Genomic DNA, 23,006 nt, shown 5'->3' on the forward strand with positions numbered 1-23,006 from the left:
TTTTTTATGCAAGTAGAACTACTGTTTGCTGAATATCCACTACTACGAACAACAGTTCATTTTTTTTAGTGCTAAATAATATTCCACTGTCTGGATGTACCACAGTTTATTTCTCCACTCACCTATTGAAGGATATCTTGGTTGCTAACAAGTTTTGTTTCTTTTAAAAAAATTTTTAAAACTAATTTTTAGAGAGAGGAAGGGGGGAGAGAGAGAGATGGGAATTGAACCTGCCACCTTTTGGTGTACAGGATGATGGTCTAACCAACTGAGCCACACTGGCCAGGGGCTTCCAAGTTTCGGCAATTATGAATAAAGCAGCTATAAACATCCATGTGCAGTTTTTTATGTGGACATAAATTTTCAGTTCATTTGTGTAAATACCAAGGAGCATAACTGCTGGATCATATGGTAAAAGTATGTTTAGTTTTGCAAGAAACAGCCAAACAGCCTGGCTGTAACCACTTCGTATCCAGCAATGAATGAACTCAGTTTCTGTTGCTCCACATCCTATATACCCACTAGAATGGCCAAAATACCTGACATTTTTTAACCTTCTACCTAAATGGATGGATTATATTTATTGATAAAGTGATGTGAAGTAGCTCTCAGAGCTAAGAACTACTTAGGGGTCTCCAAATTCAAACTTCTAAAACTTTGAGTAAAATTAGATTCAGAAATAAAAATGTAGATTTTCTGTATTTGGCTCCACTTAGTATACAACAAGTATTCTCTCGATTCTTATAACAAGCATAACATAGGAGATTAGTAAGGACAAGGGAGAGCTAGTTACTGGGTATACCTGCAGGTCGATTAGTAAGACCGTCTAAATGAGGAAGTTCATTAAAAATGTTAAGGAACCCCAGCCGGTGGGGCTCAGAGGCTGAGCACCGACCCAGGCTCCAGGAGGTTGCGGTTCGATGCCTGGTCAGGGCACATGCCCGGGTTGCGGGCTCCATCCCCAGTCGGGGGCGCGCAGGAGGCAGCAGGTCAGTGACTCTCATCATTGATGTTTCTCTCTCTTTCCCTCTCCCTTCCTACCTCTCTGAAATCAATATAAATATATATTTTTTAAAATGTTAAGGAACGTTTTGGGCAGTTTATTAATCTTTGCTGATTAAAATCAATGATAGTAACTTACTGTTCCATATCAGTTAGGAAGGAATATGACATTAGCCCAAGTCTTAAGTTATGTCCACAATGCTTCCTTATCTACCAGAAATGCCCTTTAAGGTCCTGCTAAGAACTCTCCAATTCCTTAAAAACGCTTGAACTTCATAAATTGTGAGCTGTTTGGACAGACTGATTCAATTAAGAGTATACAAAAGAAAAACACATATAACTATTGTCATAAAATTCTTTAAAATTATGCAAAAGCCACATGATCTTCCTCAGGTAGGACCGAAACACAGAGCTGTTTTCTTTCAACTGTGTGCTATTGAGTTTAATTGCTTCATTCTCGTGATTGCTTTTGAAAGAAAATAAATCAATCAAGCTTTCACCAAAAGCGGATGCCACTGCATTATGTATGAGGTTGGCAAGGGAAGAGAGACCTGCGACCTAGAAGGAAATCGGCATCTAAAGCACATACAAATGTGAGGCTCTTACGTGTCCCAAGTCTCCTTTGTCAAGAGGCATGCTGCCTTTGAACACGAACTTCAACATTATCCACTTAATATAAGTCTCTCAAGTTTACTTTTATTTGTTTTTTATTTTAAGATAGAGCAATCCCTTGACTATAACGAGGATGCTACTATACAGACAAAAAAAAAAAAAAAATACAAACACACTTTGCCCAGGAGTGTTGAAAAGGCTCTGTCTACACGGCCTCCTTATAAAAGCCTTTGGGAGCTTCCAGCATTCATTTTCGAGATGGCAAAGCAGGATCAGGGGTGTTGGTGATGGAAGGAAATGTGCCTGTTTGAACCTCCTGGCCCTCTTGGGGAAGCCCTTGGCCTCACTGGCACCGGAGTTCAACAAGCTGACCGAACTGGCATAGATTCTTCGCTTAAATGCCATTACTGTATGTCACCTACATTAGACAGTAGGGGTAGGAAAAAATCCTTGCGTTTCTCCTCTAATTTCCAAATCTGTCTCCACATTAATGAGTCTGTTTCCTTGTTATAACAGCAGGTGACCGTTGGGAACCACAAACATCCACCGAGACTGATTGATTGAGTGATTGATTTAATTGAGATATACATCCAGAGTTTTAAAGCCATGTTATAAGCCATGCTATTCTCGGTCATAGCTCCACAGCAGTTTCTCACTGAGAGCCTTCCCATCCAGCAAGACTGGGCTTCATTAACGTGTAATTTGTCATCTCTGTAGGCAAGATTTAGCAGGCAGCAGAAACAGCTAGCAAAGGCAGGATATTTTAAGTGGGGTGGACTCTCTAGAGGGAAAATGAGGCATTCTTTTCTTACATGTCTAGTTTCCCTTTTATTAAGTATAACTTTAGTCTACTAAATGTTTGAACGTGGAGCCAGACTTCCTGAACACACATTCCCTCTTTCACTGCCCTTAGGATGGGAAGGAAGAAACGGGCACTACCATTTTTGGAGAGCCTCCTTAGGGCCAGGTACAGAACTGGGTAATATTCCAGCTTCCTTTATAATCAGATGAGGAAACTCTGGGAGAAGCTTGTCTGAAGGGAGGCAGATGGTTGGGTAAACTGTGAGCAGGGACCAGCCTGGTTCACGCCCCTCTCCTTGCTGAAGACCTGGTCCCTTCTAGGAAGGGAGAAAGGGAGGGGTCATGGTTGTACGGCTGGGGCGGGTAAAGTGAGGCCGTGGGGTCCCCTATGCTCAGGCAGCGCTAACGGTGCTCCCCTGTGCTGTAACTGTGTCTTGCACGCCCTATACAACACAGGGCACAGAGCGGGAAGCATGGTGGTCCTCAAGGCGTGGTGTGCAGCGAGACAGTCACGAGCAGAGAGCAAGGACGATGGGCCAGGTGCAGAAGGTCACCAGGGTGGAAAGCCCCGGGTGCCTAGCAAGGACAATTGTAGGGTGGGACCTCGCCCGAGGGTGGCCTTTCTTCCCCTAGCATATCACTGGTCACAGGATTTGGACTCCTGACCTTTCCGCCCTACAGATAACATCTAGGCCTCAGTGGTATGTCAGCTCCAGGCCCAGGAAAGCAGCAAGACCAAACAAGTGACGCCAAGGCTGACCTCAGGACCAGCTGCACTGAATAATAACCCCCCTGCCCCGGCGCCGACCAATCAATCAGCGGAGACCACAACCCTGAGAGGACACACCTGGAAAGCTGCTGAATATTCTATTGAGATCTTCCCCTAGGATCTCCCCTAAAAGTTCCATCCACCCTTAAAACCCTGAGAACAGAGGACCCAGGGCGTTCTTCCTCCTGGGAGCACTCACACCGTTTCCCTCCCCATCCCCTCAGGGGTGCCACCTTTACCTTCCTCACTCCCAAGCTTCTTGGGCCCTTCCTTTACCTCTGTAACTTGTGTCCTAAGCCCCTTTCTTCTACGAATTACTTCTGCCTCTGTGATTTCATAAATAAATGTTCTCTTACAGTTTGAGTCTTGGCTCCGATTTCTTTCCTAGCCAGAACCCAAGGACCGAGGTTGCTGAGCCCAGACCAGGGGGGTTGGACTGGACCTAACACCCAGTGTGCTGTTCCTGCTGCCCACAAAAGGAGGTTTTGGGAACTGGTTCACATTAGCATCATTTAAGACATATGTAAAATGTCAGAGTCACCATTGCTGTAAATAGATTTTGGTCATCATTTGAGTGTTTTTTTTTAATTTATTGGGGTGACATTGGTTAATAAAATTATATATGTTGTTCACCACCTCAAGTTGAGTTCATTTTTTTTGGACAGTTTAAACACTGTTGCTGGAATAGAATGACAGGAGCAAGTGCTGGGTAGTGAGCTCCCACTGCAATTCCAGCAGAAGAGTCTATTACTAATATTACATTAATAGCTCAGAATTTGGTTGCCTTCTTAATTAAGAGGCACTAGGCAGGACCAAGACAAGTTGACCCAAATAAAGTTAGCTGTCAGGTGCTAAAATATTCGTCTCACGTGCCGTATAATCCCTCTGATTCATTTCAGGGCTCGGAAAGCATCAGGCGGATGGGTCAAATGCCCACAGTACCACCAGGCAGGCAGGAGGAAAGGGAAGGTAAACTGAGGGAGGGAAACTTGAACAGTGCTGTCAGGGAGCAGCAGAGTCATAAACAGGCACCCTGCCTCGGGGGCAAAAGGTCTAGTTTTGTGAAGTTAGTAGAATCACTTAACTTGGAAACGCGGCCTTTCTCTCCCCGCCCTGTTTAGAGATGTGGGGGGAGAAAGGGTTCTCTTTTGCACAATTTACAGTGAATTCAATAGGTAACTGCTCAAACCGAGCTCCCCGCTAAGGCTTAAATATTGAAGTTTGAGTCTTGTATTGGGACTCTCCTGCTGGCATTAGGGAACGAGGGGCTCGAACCCTCAGGTGTTCACTCACAGTTCTGCAGGTGACGTCCCGGTGGCTCCGCTGGGTTCTCTGCTTCAGGTCTCACGAGGCCAAAATTCAGGTTTTCAGCTGGGCCGGGCTCGTGGCGGGGAGCTCTGAGGAAGATTCCCCTTCAAGCACATTCACGTTGTTGGCAGAGCTCAGGTCCTGGTCGCTGTGGAAATAAGGGCCCCAGTTCCTTGCTGGCTGTCAGCCAGGGGCTGCTCCCTGCTGCAGGCCACTCGCATTCCTTCTTATGTAGTCTTTTCTATCTTCAAACCACCAATCATGTGGCAGCGAGTCCTTCAAACTTTAGACCTCCCTGACCTCTTCTGCTACTCAGCAGAGAAGTCTCCTTGATTTTAAAGGGCTCATTAGGGAGATGCGGCCCATCTGGATAATCTCTCTTTTCCATATAAATGTGACCTAATCGCAGGCAGGGTGGCTCATCACAGCTTCCACCCACACTCTAAAGAGACAGCCAGACACACCTTGGCGGGCCTCAGTCCAGTACTTCCCTTTCGGCCTTCTAGTTCTGAGGATTGGAAAAGGCAAGGTCGGTGATCCTGATGGCACTGGCGAAACGCTCTACCTGGGGCCTGAAGAGCTTGGTGGGTCTCACCTTCCCACTTGAACGCATTGTTCTCTTAAACACAGGGTCACACTTTTAGAAAGTCAACACATTTCCTGTTATTCTCTTTCCCTATCTTACATTCCTGTAGCCTTGGGGGGGAGAGAGAGATAATGAAATTTGATTACTGAAAAACCGCATTTATTACATACTTATTCAGCAAAGATTTACTGTGTGCAAAGCACTGCACTGGCGGTGGGGATACAGGATGATACATACAGTTGCTGACCTCACAAGATGACTACGTGCCAGGATAGGGGAGAAGCTAAAGCAGTGAAGGACACAAAGAAGGAGTGTTTCATGCCAAGAGGGATGATGCAGTCAAGAAACTCTTCTAGAAGTACTTGAGGTCTCAGCTGAGTCAAGGTCAAGTAGGAGTTTCTTAAAGGGCAAGAGTGTGTGAGTACTTGCACGCCTGTAGGGAGTGTCCCGAGCAAGCCTGCCTTTCCCATTCATTTGGATCTCCACCCTCCAGGAAGCTTGAGCAAACAGTACGATTTGAAGTGACAGGTAGTCAGAGGATTGTTGTAATTAAGTGCACAGACTCTGAAGCCCTCTGTGTTTTTTGTTTTTGTTTTTATTTTAATTTATTTTTTCCCATCACCATGTATCTCCTCTATGCCCTCTTTCACCTCCACCCCCTCATGTGTTTTTAATTATGGTAAAATACATGTAATATAAAATTTACCATTTTAACCTCTTTTAAAGTGTGCAATTCAGTGGCATTAAGTACATTCACAATTATCTAGTGTGCAAACATCACCACTATCTAGTTACAAAATTTTTCACCACCCCAAATGGATACCTCATACTTATTGACTAGTCATTTCTCACTTCCTCCATTTCCCAGCCCCTAGAAATTACTATTCTGCTTTCTATCTCTATGAATTTGCCTATTTTAAATACTTTATATTAGTGAAATCATGCAATATTTGGCCTTTTATGTCTGTCTTCTTTCACTTAGCATACTGTTTTAAGGTTCATCCATGTTAAAACATGTATCAGCACTCCATTCTTTTTTTATGGCTGAGTAATATTCCATTGTACTAGTATAGACCACAATTTACCCATTCATCCATTATGGATATTGGATTCTTTCCATCTTTTGGCTTTGTGAATAGCACTGCTATGAACATTTATGTACAAGTTATTCTTTGAACACCTGTTCTCCATTCTTTTGGGTATACCTAGGAGTAGAATTATTGGGTCGTGTTTAACTTGTTGAGGAACCGCCAATTGTCTTCTGTAGTGGCTGCACCATTTTACCTTCCCACCAACAATGTGTGAGGGTTCCAGTTTCTCCATTTCTTGCCAACCCTGTCTGCTTTTTAATCCTGGCTCTACCACTCACTAGTTATAAAATCTTGGCAAGTCCTTATCTTCTCTGTACCTCAGTTTTTCTCATCTGTAAAATGATGAAAATGAAAATGGTCTTCTTTTCCAGTTTGTTGCAAGAATTAAATTTAGTTAATATGTATACATTTAGTTAATATGTACAGGGCAGTCTTTGGCATGAGTTCATTGAACCACAGTAAGTTGCTGATTGACTCTTACTGATGCACAGAAAAGGTAACTTTATATGACTCAACCTAATAGCAAACAGTTTATAACAAGTTGTTTCTATTAGGTAAGAGCCAAGTCAACATAGCTTATCTTTTGTCTGAGATAAATAGGGCCCTCATTAACAGGGGTTACAAATAGGGCAGTAATATGATGACATAGAAAATAGATAGAAAGTAAGAGGTAAGTCTGCATTCAGTTTGAAGGCTGGTATAGTAACCGAGGTGGGAAATAATACCGGCAGTGAGGATGAAACTAAGTAGATATAATCAAGAGAGTTTTAGAAAATAAAATGGACAGAAAAGGCATATTGATCAGATGTGAGCAGATGCTGATTCTGTTGATTTTATGTCTTAAATATAAATATTAATCAAACATAGCTAGTTTTCTCCACCTCGTTTATCACATCACCAGTCTGTCATCACCTCTCAAGTAAACTGCGGTAATGATCTCCTAATAGCCTTTCCCTATCAATTATTATTATTATTTTTTTAAAAAGCTTCCTATTTATCTTTAGAGAGAAAGAGGGAGAGAGACAGAGCCAGAAACACTGATTTGTTGTTCCACCCATTTATACATTCATTGGGTGATTCTTGCATGTGCCCTGACCAAGGATTGAACCTGAAACCTTGGTATATTGGAACCGTGATGCTCTAACCAACTGATCTACCTGGCCAGGGCCTCAATTATTACTTTTATTCCATATCAATTCTTGATTTTTCCATTCCATTCTCCATGTTGTAAAGTGGTATTAGTGAGGTATTTCAGTCACACAGAGAGAATAAGGAATCATGTATATTCATGAATCCAAGTAACATATTAAAAAATGAAAATAGACGTGGTTGTGCCCCTCTTGTGACTCTGTCCAATCATATCACTCTCTCCTCATTTTATCTGTAATTAAGTATTTCAAATAGAGGCGACTACTGTCCTGATTTTGGTATTTATCATTTCCTATACTTTTACAACATCCATGTGTATTTGTGTATTTCCTTGAATTTTAATACTTCCTATAGGTGAAATCCCATTGTGCGTATCTTCTGTCATTTGTTTCCCAGCCCCAACCCCTGCTTAAGCTCATATTAGTGTGAAGTTTTCCTGCTGAAACAAGTTGTTTTAGTGCATTTATTATCAGTGCAGTGGAATCCTTTCATTGTAAGAGTATACAAAAATGAAAAGACAAGTTATCTATTCAAGGGGCAAATCTGATCATGTCCATCTCCAGCTTGAAATACCTCAGCAGCTTTTCCACTGCTCTGAGGCTCGAGACTACAATCAGGCCTGGCTGGGTTTCAGCTCCTTCTGCCGCCAAAGCCTCATCTTAAGCTCCTTACTTCTTTCCCTTCTATTAATTAACTCCAGCTTCTTCTTCAGATCTCAGCTCAAATCTACTTCCTTGAGAAAGTCCTTCCACCGCCACCAAGCTTGCTAGATCACATCTCTCATATGCTTTCATAACAAAGCAATCTTTCCTTTACAGCACTTAGCAGAACAAATGATCCCGATGGAATTAGTGTTAGTCCCTCCCCTCCCCAAACTGGAAGTTTGGGAAGGCTTTATCTATCTTTGCTCATCATTGCACCTCCAAGAGCCATGCAGAGTGGAGGTTTCAAGGCTGTTCTCTCAGTAACTGATATCATTTTGGGGTTTATGTTTTTTCTCTTCGTACTTAGTTTTGAATCAATTTAGAGAATTTTATGGCTAAGACTTGGAGGTCACTTGGGGGCAGGAGGCCTCATCAAATGGTAATGGTCTACATCCTGATTGTGGTAGAGGTTACATGGGTATATATATTTGCAAAAACAAAAACAAACCAAAAACCTGTAGATTTAAAATGGGTATATTTTATTTCATGTAAATTATAGCCTAATAATAGTTCATCTAAAAAATTAAATGGTTAAAAAATGCAGCTTCCTTGGATACACTCCAGACTTAGTGAATCATAAATCTGGGATGGCGGGGCTCAGGAATTTGCATTAAAACAAAACATAAGCCCTAAATGATTCTGTTGATCGGCTAGGTTTAGGAAATGTAGATAGTTTCGGAAATATGAATAGTCAGGGACATTTTAAAATTTGATTTTAAACAGTCTATTCTTTGGGTTTCACATTTTATAGAGCTGCTAAGTGAGCTCTACCCTTGCGTGCCCTTGGCCTACGTTTTTCTCTAAGCCTCAGCCCATCTACCCGCTAGTCCTTGGTCCTTCCTGCCCCCAGTCCTCATGTTTAGATCCTTATTATCGTTTCCAGATTTCTACCTTCACTTGCTTTTTCTTTAGGATTACTTTACTTCTGTAAAAGCAGGTGAAGCGTCCATGGCTCATATATTCTTTCTGCAAAGTGTATGTGCTGATTCTCCTTTTGGTCTCCACAGGAATCCTATGAGAATCGATTACTGTCACTTTGAAAGGAATCACAGCCTGGCCTGGCGTGGCTCAGCGGTTGAGCATCGGCTGGTTGAGCCAGGAGATCAAGGGTCGATTCCCGGTCAGGGCACAGGCCCGGGTTGCGGGCTCGATCCCCAGTCGGGGGCGTGCAGGAGGCAGCCGATCAATGACTCTCTCATCATTGATGTTTCTCTCTCTCTCTGTCTCCCCCTCTCCCTTCCTCTCTCTGAAATCAATAAAAACACATTTTTAAAAAAAAGCAATCACCGACTCCTTTTGAGACGGGCTAGTAAGCTAGGACAAGTGGACTAGGGAAACTGAGAGAGATAAACAGCAGTTTGCCGCCATCTGGTAAATCCTATCTTCCCTAAACCAAGTGTGCACTTAAGAGTAAATCATTTTCACTTTTCCCCAACCAGAGGGTAAATAGCTTAAATCACCCTACTCAGGGAGAGAGGGAGAGAGAGAAGAAGAGAGAAGAAATCCAATTTGTGCCATTTGCCAACCACATCCAAGGATAGATTAAGTTAAGGGAATAAATCTCATTTTGGCACATCAGCATAAAGCTGAAGGATACTCTATTGAGAGCCTCCCCTAAGACGGCCCTAAACACCCAACATTTATTTATTTATTTATTTATTTATTTATTTATTTATTATGGGATTTAAAAAAATATATGTTTTTATTATTTCAGAGAAAGGAAGAGAGAGAGAAACATCAATGATGAGAGAGTCATTGATAGCCTGCCTCCTGCACGCCTCCTATTGGGGATCGAGCCCACAACCCAGGTATGTGCCCTGACCAGGAATCAAACCACGACCTCTTTGTTTGTAGGTTGACCTCAACCACTGAGCCATGCAGGCCAGGCAACAACCAGCCTTTAAAACCCCTCAAAAGGAAGGTCCCAGAGCTCTCCCTCCCAGGAACATGCCCAAGCCTTCCCCCCCTCCTCCCATCCCTCTTCTTCCCCCATGGGCATGCATCTCCTAAACTCCAAGGGACTCCAGGAGGCTTGCAACCAGGGCAGCAGTGGGCAGTGGCTGTTCATCACAGGCTAACCCCCTGAACCTGTCCCAAGGCCCCCTTTCTCTGACTTCCCAGTGAGCCAAAGCAGCCCCGCCCAGGCCCATGTCCCCACCTAGTCCCTCTCCGGTTATCCTAGGCCCTCCCTTGTTTCACTGTCCCCAGCTTTAATAAACGTCCTCTAAAGTTCACATGAATTTGTGTTGTGAAATTTTTCCTACATGATGTCAAGGACCCACACACTACTGGCTGGCCCTAAGCAGACCTGGTAAGGGCCAGGTCACCTTTCTGGTAACACTTTGAGTTTTCCAGAACATTTTGGCCAAAGACTCTTCAAATCAAAGACTTTTTGGATAGGATAGACTTATACTATTTGTTTTTTAAAATAGGGCTTGTTTTGATTGAAAAATGTACCTCTGCAAATTGTCTGTTGCAATGTCTTACGTTACTTATGAACCATCCGGCCAGCAGCCAAACAAAGGAAATCACTTGAAACTCCAAGGAGAGCCTATGTTTTATGTTGCTGTTCCTGAGATTTCCTTGGAGCTGACACAATTACAGTATCAAATTCTAGCAGACCGATTCACAGCAGCTTTTTCCTTAGCACACTCACCCATGACTTCTTGGCACGCGGCTCCGGCTTTCTCCCACATCGGGCTCTTCAGGATTCTGAGCTGAATCTATTCCTGCAACAATTCTCACCTGGCCTCATCAACTGAGCTTTGTCAGACCACTGAGGAAATGCTGGAGTTTGTCCTCGAAGAAAGACAAGTGAAATGTAACAGGCTGCAAGGGACTGTTTCCAAAGTAACTTATTTATGGTTTTCTCTTTATTCTTGGCTTTGACTCAACCTTGAAGATTTTATGGCTAAGATATGGAGGTCACAGGGGTAGGGGGGCAGGAGGCCTCATCAAGTTGATTTTAACTGATTAAAGATCCAGGATTAACATTATCATGTGTATCAAGTTTTTCTGTGAATGTATAGTATACGCATGTATTTTTAGCAAAATGAGATCCCATGGAACATATTATTTTATTTTATTTTATTTTATTTATTTATTTATCCTCACCTGAGGATATATATATATTTAAATATATCTTTTATTGATTTCATAGAGAGGAAGGGAGAGGGAGAGAGACAGAAACATCAATGATGTGCTCCAACCGGGAATCGAACCGCATCTCCTGAATTCTAGGTCGATGCTCAACCGCTGAGCCATGCCCAGCCAGGCGAGGATATTTTTTTTCCATTGCTTTTCAGAAAGAGTGGAAGGGAGAGACAAAAAGAAAGAGACATCAATGTGAGAGAGACACATTGATTGGTTGCCTCCCACACACGCCCCAACTGTGGCCGGGGATTGAGCCTGCAACCAAGGTACAGGCCCTTGGCCAAAATCGAACCTGGGACCCTTCAGTCCGAGGGCCAACACTCTAACCACTGAGCCAAACCTGCTAGGGTAGAACATATTATTTTATAATCTACCCTTTTCACTAAATACACAGTGATTAACATTAACCACACCACAGTTACTGGCTGCATACAATGGATATTCTCTAATTTAGATCAATTCCTTTCTGGTGGACACATAGGTTGTGGGCTGTTTTTTGCAGCTTGGCTCACTAACACCCACTTCAACTCCCTTCTCACTGCCCTCCTCTGTTCTAAAAGCTGGAAAGATAAACACTTGCTTTCCCAGATACCCTTATAGGTCAGGTGGCCCAGTCATTTGGTTCTGGCCATTGAGACAGATGGAAGCAGTTGCTAATGCCTCTAGGGCTTCCTGCTCGCCACAGGTGACACTGCCCAAAGTGTAGAGGTCGCTGCTGACAGCACAGTGGGAAGAGAGCATCTCCCAGTCTCCAGTCAGCTCTGGGCTCCCTTCCACTGTTGGGACTTCTTATGGCATGGGATAAATAGACCCCTTATTTGAACCACTAACAAAACAAACTACAAAAGACTCACTGGGTTATTTCTTTAAGATAAATTCCTAGAAGACTTGCCTGTCAAAGAATATGCATTCTTTTTTTTAACTTTTCTTCTTTTGTATGTTTATTATTGATTTTAGAGAGAGAGGAAGGGAGAGAGAGAAACATCGATCAGCTGCCTTCTGCATGCCCCCTACTGGGGATCGAGCCCGCAACCTGGGGATGTGCCCTGACCAAAAATTGAACAGGGGACCTCTTGGTTCATGGGTTGAAGCTCAACCACTGAGCACCGGCCGGGGCAATTTGCATACTTTTATTGCCACTGATAATGAGCATCTGTTTGAATGTTTATTGAAAGCTTATATTCTTTGTAAAATTCAAGTTAGACCAAGGGACCTTTCTCGAAGCGGTTGCTGCCACATCTTTGCTTGTGGTGTTTTGAGGGATATGACTAGGGGCCAATTTGTTTAAAATGCTAGCAACTCCCGCCCTGGCCAGGTGGCTCAGTTGGTTGCAGTGCCCTCCTGTGCACCAAAAGGTTGTGGGTTCAATTCCCAGTCAGGGCACATACCTAGATTTCAGGTTCGATCTCCAGTCCGGGCATGTACAGGAGGCAATTGATCGATGTTTCTCTCACATAGATCCTTCTCTCTCTCTTTTTCTCTCCCCCCTTCCTCTCTCTCTAAAATCAATAAAATCATACCCTTGAGTGAAGATTAAAAAATAAAAATTTCTAGCAACTTCATTATCTGTCTGCCACGTTCCAGTAGAATATGACAAGCATGAGCTCTGCTTCAGGCTTGCTCTTTGGCAGTTTCCAGATGCTTCTACAACACACCACACTTGGCAGAGGCCTAAGTGAGGTGTCATTTCTTAAAAAAAAAAAAAAAAAGCTCGGGATCTTTGAGCATCTGCTTCTTAGGGCATATCCTGAACAAGTTTCCAGACAGCTTTAGTTGCTACTTCAAATACAAAGGAATGAGTCATTTGTTTTCCTGTGTTGGTTAGAACCAGACAACTAGCAGGCACTAGTAGGCAGAGAATAGAAACTTCTTATAAATAACACAAATGTCCCCGTATAAATCATATATTTCAAATAATATAATTTGAATAAATGACACAAATTTTTTTCACAGGTGCTACTCCATTTTGATGTGGAATAATACATCTTCATTGACCCATTTTTTTTTTTTTAAGTATGTCTATTTATTTCAGAGAGAGGAAAGGAGAGAGAGAGAGAAACATCAATGATGAGAGTCATTGATCGGCTGCCTCCTGCACCCCCCCCCCCCCCCGGGGATCAAGCCCATAATCCGGGCATGTGCCCTGACTGGGAATCGAACCTCGATCTCCTGGATCCTAGGTCGATGCTCAACCGCTGAGCCACGCTGGCCGGGCTTCAATGACCCATTTTTAGTTGATGCTTCTGTAATCACTCTAGGCTAATGAGAATAGAAAGACTGAATTGGGCATGAAGGCTAGATACAAATCCAAGCACACCTGGGAACCGAGGAAGCTGACACAGAAAAAGAGCGCCTCACCCTTTCTAGACCTTTGCATGCCTGCACACTGTTTCTGAAGCATTTTCCAGGAATGACTCACAGCCCGCAGGGCCTATGAGGGACCCACAGGCTCTGGATGGCACTCAGGGTGGCTCTCAATTCAAGGAGCAGGTGCCATGATTTGCAAGCGATAAGAGCAAGCAGCCTTTTTATTGGGGAGATGGGCTGATATTTTCTATTTGTCTTTCTGGATCTGCTATTTTTCAGCTGCGCCCTGTCGCAGGAGGCTGACCAGTATGAACTGGAGGAAGGAGGTTTCTCCAAGTGCTTGGTCTCAAGGTTCTTGCATGTTTAACAATCGACTGTAAGTAGCTTGCCTTGTGGGTTATACCTATCGGAACGTACTGTCGTAGAAACTAAAGCTGAGAAGTGTTAAAATATTTTCTCATTCATCTAAAATAAGAGTAATAAACCCACTACATGTTAAAAATAAACAACATACTTTTGAAAAAAACACTGCTTTCCAATTTTGCAAATCTCTTCACCCTCTGAATTAACAACGACCACTAATTTTCACATCTGCTTCTGCACTCAGTCTGCTCAAATAGCACAGGTCAGAGAGTCTTTGGAAAACACCACTATTCACTGTTAAGAATGAAAGTGAGAAAGGCAAATGACATCTTAGTGTTATGAAAATAGTTTTGACTTCAAGGCTCTCCTGAAAAGGTCTTGGAAACCCCGAGTTCCTAGCCACACCCAACACAACTCCTGTGACCTCTGAATCCCACTGAGTTCAGCCAGTGGGAGCCTGAGCAAGAACCTGGGGACAGTGCCATCAGAATATTCATTCTCCTGCTCAATCCCCGTGGGGCTGCCTACACCAGGGGTGGCTTTGTCTCTTGAAAAGAGAGGAAGGGCTTCTCTCAAGTCAACTCCTCTATGGATTCCAGTTCCTTCTCCCGCTATCCCTTTGGGCCACAGGGTAAAACCTCCGGGTTGTTGCATTATCCTTCTTAGTCTTCTATACTCCGTGCACCTTTGCAAATAAAAACTGAATTTACCCTAATTCTATTCCATTACACGTAAATGAAACAAAAATTCAACAAACAGCACAGAGCCTTATTATACGCCAGTGGTTCTTAAAATGTGGGCCCCAGAGCATCAGCATGAGTATTACCTGGGAAGGTTTTACAATTAGAATTCACATTTTTGGAACACACTCCAGACTGACTAAATCAGAAATTCTAGGGCTGGGGCCCAGCAATCTGTGTTTTAACAAGCTTCTCAAGGGATTCCAATGCACGCTAAACTGCAATCCAGTTTGAAAACAAACACTGTTCAAACAATAATAGTGCTCTGGCAAATTTACTTATTTAAATTTATTTTTAATCCTCACTTGAGGATATTTTTTCCAGTGCTTTTCAGAGAAAGCGAAAGGGAGACAGGGAGAGGGAGAGGGAGAGGGAGAGAAACATGGATACGAGACAGACACATGGATTAGTTGCCTCCCACACGCACCCCAGCCAGGGATCGAGCCTGCAACCTAGGTACGTACCCTTGGCCAGAATCGAATCCCAGACCCTTCAGTCCGTGGGCTGGGCTGATGCTCTAACCACTGAGCCAAACTGGCCAGGGTATGCCCTGGTAAATTTAGAAATTACAGTTAGATGAAGTTAGCCCTTGGTTAATAGCTAATGGCAGGAAGCAATTACATGTGGCCAGGCATTGCTCTAAACAATTGACAGTTTACTTACTTAGTTGTTTTTTTAAAAATATGTTTTTATTGATCAGAGAGATGAAGAGGAAGAGAGACAGGCATCAATGATGAGTCATTGATCAGCTGCCTCCTGCATACCCCCCACTGGGGATCGAGCCGGAAACTGGGGCATATGCCCTGACTGGGAATCGAACCGTGACCTCCCGGTCCATGGGTTGATGCTCAGCCACTGAACCACACCAGCTGGGCAACTCACTTAGTTTTGACGACAACCTTAGGGTGTAATAACCATTAGCAGACCAATTTTTGATATGTAGACAAAATTACCGAGAGAATAAATACGCTGGCCCAAGGACACAGAGCTAGTAAGTGGCAGAGCTGGATTCCAACCCAGGCAATCTAGTGCCAGAGTCCGTGCTCCCAGCCACTACATAATAAGGCCCGATAGCAGCAACAGGGGTCTGGAGGGACTTGGGTTTCCTAGCAAGAGTTGGTGGAGGGTCCCTTCCACCACCCTGCCAAGCAGGGTGATCACCTAGACTCTTTCCCAGCACTGGAAGGACTTCTAGGGAAGAGCTGGAATGGTGAGTCCCCACTCAAGTAGACGAGCCAGGCTTTTCTGAGCCTAGTTAACAGAGGTGAGGGATCTTCGAGTTTGTGAGGCACCAAGCTTGAGGGACATAGCTCAGGGTTTCTGTCCTGTGCTTCAATGTGTTATCCCAACCTTGAATTACATGAAACAGCTCTGCTGCATTCCAGCCCCCGTGCCACTGACCCAGTCTTTCACCTCATGTTTTAGGTTGAGTTTTCATTGTAAATTATTTTAAAATTAAATAAAAATTTAAATTTAAAAGTTCAACTTAAAAATTTAAAGTTTCTGCTTTTCTCACACAAAACCATACACTTCAAAGGATTCTGGGACACTCCAAATTACTTTAGCATAACAGGAAATATTTCACTTCTGCATTAAGTGAATCAGTTTATTCCCCATACATTTCACAGTGTTGTTCAAGTTGTTCTGTAGTGAGTTCCTCTGCCATGGTCTTAAATCTACAGAACAACTTGGTATGATCAAAGCGGCAAGTGTGCAGAAATCAATAACCTTACACGTTTTAATGGCCAAAAGTCTAGGGCAGCAACTTCAGATCAGCACGCAGAAACATTTCCAGGGTATGTACCTGGGTGAGGATGATTTCACTGGGCTCAGCACTTAGATCTTTACCATCCACATGAACTCCTGCCTAAAACAGGTTACCCCCCAAGCTCCTGAGATCAAGGCACCTCTTTCATAGCGGCTCCTTCTCCTTTACAAGCAAAAATCTTACTTCTCTCAATCTTGCTCTTAGATTCCAGGGTGTAAAATCCTGCAGGATGGTTAAAAACTGAATGACTGCAATGGCTGAGTAACGAGATTTCACAGAAATGGATGGAACTGGAAATAATTAACATACTGTAATTTGTTGTGATCAAGTATGATGGGGGAAATAAAATGGCAATATAAGTTCAAGGAGAAAAATGATGTAAAATATCGTGTATTAAAAAAAGCTTGTGCCCAGCCGGGTGTGGCTCAGCAGTTGAGCGTCGACCTAGGACCCAGGAGATCGTGGTTCGATTCCAGGTCAGGGCACATGCCCGGGTTGTGGGCTACAGCCGATCAATGACTCTCATCATTGATGTTTCTATCTCTCTCTCTCTGTCTCCCTTTCTCTCTCTGAAATCAATAAAGATATATTAAAATAAATAAATAAATTTAAAAAGCTTGTTTGTATCTTTTGAAAATAGATGGAAGTATCAAAACAGTATTTAGATTCTGTGGGCTGTGTTTTTAAAAACTGCTCTAACAGCTTTATTTTAAAGTCGGTATTTACAGTGTGTTAAAACTGGCATCCTTTTCAACTATTGTACTTATGAAAAATTGTAGATGTCAAACTGAAAATGTGCTAAGGGGAACATAATGTTTAAAAATATCTATTTTTTGTAAGCAAAAGTTTTTTGTTTTGTTTTTTAAAAAATATATCTTTATTGATTTCAGCGAGGAAGGGAGAGGGAGAAACATCAATGATGAGAGAGTCATTGATCGGCTACCTCCTGTACGCCCCCTACTGGGGGTCAAAGCCTGCAACCCGGGCATGTGCCCTGACTGGGAATTGAACCAAGATCTCCTGGATCCTAGGTTGATGCTTAACCACTGAGCCATGCTGGCCGGACACAAAAAATTTTTCAGATTACTTGTTTATGGTTATCTGTTTAATTTTTGACCACCTTTTTTTTTTTTTTTTTTTTTTTTTAGTATGACCATTAAGTTTCTATACATTGGGGGCTGGTAAATGTGGCCAACTTGGATGTAATGGCCAAGAAAAGAACCTAACAGGGCATGCTTGCCTTAAACTTTAGTGCTTGCTTCCATGCCTGAGAGGGGCCCCTGTGGCGATTTCCCGACTTGGAGTAATTGCCCTCCTTACCATGCGCCTCCTGATTTCCTGGGCTGTGCGCCTCTCCAAGAAGAAAGAGGGAGTTGGGTAGGTGAGGTTTAGGTGAGCTAGAAAATACTGATCTAGTTCAAATTTTTGAAGACCTAGTAACCCTTTACTGCATCCTGTAACAAGTCCCTATGCGGACTTATTGTTTGTAAGTATATGATTAGCATCTGGCTTTCTAAAATGTTGACAGAATTACAACTCCTCTAGACAGCTTTCTTCAAACTCCCGAAGCTTCCAAGTTTCCCAGTATGGGGACATGTTTCCCTTCATGAAATAGTTTAAAAAAAAAAAAAAGGTTGTACTTAGATGTATATACACATACATACAAATGATCAAGACATAAAGATGGAAAAAAATTATAGATGATGCCACCTGGTTCAACTGTGGATAATAAACACCTAAAACACTAAAAAAAAGAAAAAAAAGTTGTGCTTAATAAAACCAAAGCAAAACACACACCACACACACAGTCAAGACAAAAGCCCCACAAAAAACCCCAACCAAAACCAAAGAACAGCAACTCTCCCCAACACACTAACAAAAGATCTGTAACGGTGACTGGGATCATAACTCAAGGGAAAAATAACCTGTTGACTGTTTCCCTTGAGAAGACCTGTGTGTGTCATCTTTAGATAAAGGCAATTTGTGTAAACATGTTTATATGGACACAGAGAGCCAAACACTATTCTCCCATTTAACCTCGCTTTTCAGTCACCCACGACACTAAAGAGTGTATAGATGTGCATTTCTTTTTGAGTGTTTCTGTTTGGAGCCAGATGAATTTTATATAGCTGCATTTTGAATTAAATCTAAATCCTCTTTAATATAGCATGGGGGAAAAAAAAAAAAGACTGACCGCTGCCAGTTTAGTTTCAGCCATTTTATACAGGAATCCAAGAGCATCAAGTTTCCTTGTACTCTGGGAACAATATCGAGTGGGAACAAAAGGTTACAGAGGGAAGAAAATGTAATTGATTCTGAAGAGCGTGAACATCTGCAAAGAATGAATTGTAAGAGAAAATGATCTCTGAGGGCCCGACTTATGATGAAAGTTTCTAGTTACTCATGTTGGCGAAACAACGCTCGGATCTGCACACCCCTCTCCAAATCCAAATCACCAAGCAGTGAGACCACAGATGCCTGGAGCTGGTTTCCACAACTCGGAAACTAGCAGGAACAGGTATAGGCTTCAGAAAACTAAATTTGCCCAGTGGTGCTGACGGCCTTAGAGGAAAAGGCAGAAAAACTGTATCCTGGTCCAAATTCTGTCATTAAATGAAATGTGACTGTGGCCAAAGCAATTTCTCTCTCTGGGCCTCAAGTTTCTCAACTTGACGGGGGAGGGTTGGACTACATGACAGAAAAGGTCCTTTTGTGATACTCTCGACAATGGTAAGTTTAACACCCTTTTTTTTCCCCCTTCTAGAAGTCACTGGGGCCTCAGACTTTCCATTTTAGATGGAAAGAGCAAAAATTCTAACACAAGATTTAAGAACATCAACATTTATTTAACATGATAAAAAAAGAAATGAGATATGAACATTTGCATTTAAACAATAGTAAGTAGCCTTTAATACTTACATTACATGTGCTCATTGTATAATATATACACAATGAACATAATTACATTTGTACACAAACTAAGTACTGGATTTGAAAGCCTTATTGCTGTACACATCTATTCCAATGAAGTATGAGCCCAGTACTTCAAAATACCCACATTTTATAGTTTTTCAAGAAACAGTAAGCGATAACATTTGTGTTTAAGCTGACAAGAGTGTGGCAGTAACTGCTGACATTGCAATCTGACTGAGAAATAATTATAGCAGGAAACGAGACATACTTCACTGAGCAATAAAATGGCACATTTTAAATATATATATAAAATTTTTACAAATAAAGTGTGAAACAAAGCATTGCAGTAGCCAAAATGGGAAGGGGAAAAAAAAAACCAAAATAAAAACAAGCTTCACCGGAAATAACTAAAATGATGTACCGAGAAGAAAAAAGAAATATAACTCCACCTAGACTTCAGAAACATCAAAAATCTGGAAATCAGCAACTGAGTGAGCTGTGGTTGTGGACCGCACAGGAAAAAGCACCTTGACTCGTGTGCTCTGAAATCATAGCAGCAAGCTGGTGTCAGAACGATAACCTTGAGATTACGGAGTGCACATATGGGCCGTTAAAGCTGTTTTGGAATAAACATTTTCCAGAAGTGATAAAATGATGCTCTGTGGCCAAAAGCATCAGAACTATGAATTTCATAGATTTAAAATATACTGTACAATATCTTCTCACATTGCCGAAGGTCCATGTCCTTAGGTCTGAATAGTTTCCACAGACGTCAGTATAGCTGAAAAATAAAGAGAGGGAAATTTACTTCGACACCTGCCAGTTAATGAATGACCGTTTCCTAAAGTGACAAAGGGCGACATTCCGTAACAATAGAACTGACGAGCATGGCCACGAAAATCCGAAAACATAATGCAATTAAAGGACATTTTCTCTTCATTTCCATAAGCTTAACCCACAAAGCAAAGAAACATAATGCAATTAAACAGCAATTCAGAATCCAGAAGATCAACGAAATGAGCTAAGATGCGCATAACTTCGTATGTAATATATAGTGAGCTGCCCACACAGCAGTCATTTGTAAAACTTTCCTAAGTTCTGCCAGAATGACTAGTGCAGAAAGATGACATATGTACTATACAAAGATATAAAATCAGCCACGTCTGAGCGTCACTGGTTGTTCCTGGTGGCTGCCCGCCACGAGACTGGAAAATATCCGGCAATAACTGTACCTCATTCTAGTATGTAATGCTAGTGGCTCTGGAAAGAAAAGTAAAACAAAACTAAATCCAATAATAACAACTTAAGGAAGCTGGAAATGTACTCGAGGTTTAACCGTGAACACTCTTGATTACCAGAATGGCCTGTGTGCAACGAGTTGTAACCTGTTTATGGAACAGATAGATAAGAACGTTTTTTAATGCACATTTCTCCACTAAGACAGAGGCCCCTGACCACCTCTTTATACAAGAGGAATCAGATGAGCATGTTTACTATTCCTCTGTCTGATGTTATTCTGTCACTAGTGAGAACTGTAACTTCCCAACATATTAAAAGTTTAAACACATGAGTGACAGGGGCAAGGCACAGGTAAGACTATAACTAATAGACGGTTTGTGGCGCCCGAAAGGATGTCGGTCCTGCACAGATACCAGCAGACAGCAAATAAAGGCCTCTTCCAGGCTTCAGGTGGACATAATCTTAAATAAAAGTTACAAATAGGACAAGACAGTTAAATATAAACCTTCTTGGCTGAAAGGAAGGGCACAGTTCATAGCTGCTACCAAATGTGAATGGGAATGGACTCTAGAAAGGAAGCACTCCCGAATAAACATAGTCGAGTTAGTATTTGTGCTCATTTCTCTCGGTGTTTTCGCTGCTTATATTTGTGTAACAGAAACCGGTGGTCACCTTAAGGCACAAAACATTACTAGATCTGGGAGATACTTTGAGAAAAAATGCAGAAAAAGGCATAAAATGCTCACTCCACCCTCACAGCTCTTCTGAAAAGTTAAAAACAGTGTACATCTCCATTTCCAGAAGCGCAGGCAGCATTTAGTGATTGAGGCCTTAGGAAATTATCGTCACTTCTGAAACTGGGGTCGAAGGAACACTACCCAAAGGTTTTCTCCTTCCCGCATTCCCACCCATGGTTTTCTGAATAACTATTTCCCTGTCTTAAAAAAAATTAATTATTTAGAAACAATTTCTGATATATCTTAAAGATTTTAATATTCCATCTATTTGGCTATACCATAAACATTTCTTTGTCCCTTAAAATAATTAACAAACTCCCAATGCGGTAGATATGTCAAACTAACTTAAAAAACATTACTCAATCAAGATGTAATGACTTAAACAGACCTCTCAGATCCGTCTATGGAAAGGAACGTTAAATGCGAACACAGCTGCAAACCCCTGGGGCCTGTTTTGGCACAGGACGCCCCCCTCCAGGTTTTGCTGGTTTTACGGATGAAATAGGAGACGGAGAAAATGCTGTCACGCAGCCAGTCGCTGGAAGGGCCAGCGCTGGAAACGTGAGTTACTGCCCGCGGTTCAAATACTTGCTCTGCCAACCATCCCTCAGCACGGTCCAGAATTAATCTCAGTTTTTATTCACTAAACCAGCAAATGGATACAATTCCGGTCAGAAAGTCTCAGGGCGAAGCACAAAGGGGACCACGTACTTGTTCTGGGACTACACACACATGAAATGCGATCCTTCCGTGAGCTGCGGCTGAGCGGACGGGCCCGGGGAAGCCGAGGACTCGGGAGACGGGGACAAGCTTTTCACTACAACACACGGAGGACGAGAAGAGAAACATCCTTAGGACACTCGGGGAAGGAAATCTGACGCTGTGATCCCACCCGATAAGAACATGTTTTGAGAAGGAATTGACAGTTGCATTGGGGTTGTTACTTTCTAATCCAGGAACTGATTATTCAGTATGAAATGTCCACGGAAGACGGCATTCTTCTTCCTTGCACACCTTAAACTTTACGATGTTATATGGCAATTGCATCTCACTGGAAAACATTTTTTTTTTAAAAATCTTTTTTTGTGGGTGCTTTGAAGTCAATTTTTAGGCATCTCTCAGTGAATCACTTTTAGAAGCTTTCCTAGTTCTGTGCAGCTAGACCTGCCACAACAACTGTCAGTGATTATGAAAAAAGTGAGAATTCCTGTGTACACCACCTTGTAAGTGATAGAGACAAAGGACAAGGCAGTGGTTAATATTGGTTACAAACAATCATGATGGTATAAATTTGCATGTTATATGCATATAAGATGCAAAAATGCTCTACCTAAGACCAATCCTGAATTAACTTATTTCTATTGTAGTCACCCTTTTGCAACATGGATGGGGGAGAGGGATGACTACTAGGAATAGTTTTTTGAGCTGATAATATCCACTAGTGGTATCATACCCACCCTCACCCTGTACCAAAAATCTTGAATAAAGAGAGAAAAAAAGATATGTGAAGAGTCTAAAAAATGTGAAAGAAGAATAGCACAGAAAATTTTAATTTTTAGCTATGGATCAAAGTCTTCTACTATCAAAGAAAACCCCAGATGTGGCTTACAATCCATTACTATGGTAGGGGCTAGAGTAAACAAATCCATTCTACCAATTTAGATATCCCAGTTTCCAAAGGAGTAGGTTTGTGAACACTCTGAGAATCTAGCCTCAGGGACTCTAACAGGTAAATTTCCCAAGTACTGAAGAATCTTAGAGAAA

General features: G+C 42.2%; 1 protein-coding gene across 4 annotated transcripts in view; it reads right to left on the reverse strand.

Annotated features, from left to right (window-relative positions):
• Positions 1-19,178: 19,178 nt before the first annotated feature.
• PLEKHA5 (pleckstrin homology domain containing A5) overlaps positions 19,179-23,006 on the reverse strand; it is a 198,964-nt gene continuing 195,136 nt past the window's right edge. For all 4 annotated transcript variants that reach the window (XM_087814772.1, XM_087814773.1, XM_016197418.2 and 1 more), the window contains 2 exons: positions 21,954-22,059; positions 19,179-20,047 (listed from right to left, as the gene is read on the reverse strand). In XM_087814772.1, coding sequence (XP_087670898.1) covers positions 21,965-22,059 — 95 coding nt within the window. In that variant the 3' untranslated portion in view covers positions 19,179-20,047; positions 21,954-21,964. The remainder of the gene's footprint in view (positions 20,048-21,953; positions 22,060-23,006) is intronic.

The sequence above is a fragment of the Miniopterus natalensis genome, chromosome 2, assembly GCF_054644295.1.
Source record: "Miniopterus natalensis isolate mMinNat1 chromosome 2, mMinNat1.hap1, whole genome shotgun sequence".
Classification (NCBI taxonomy): Eukaryota; Metazoa; Chordata; class Mammalia; order Chiroptera; family Miniopteridae; genus Miniopterus; species Miniopterus natalensis.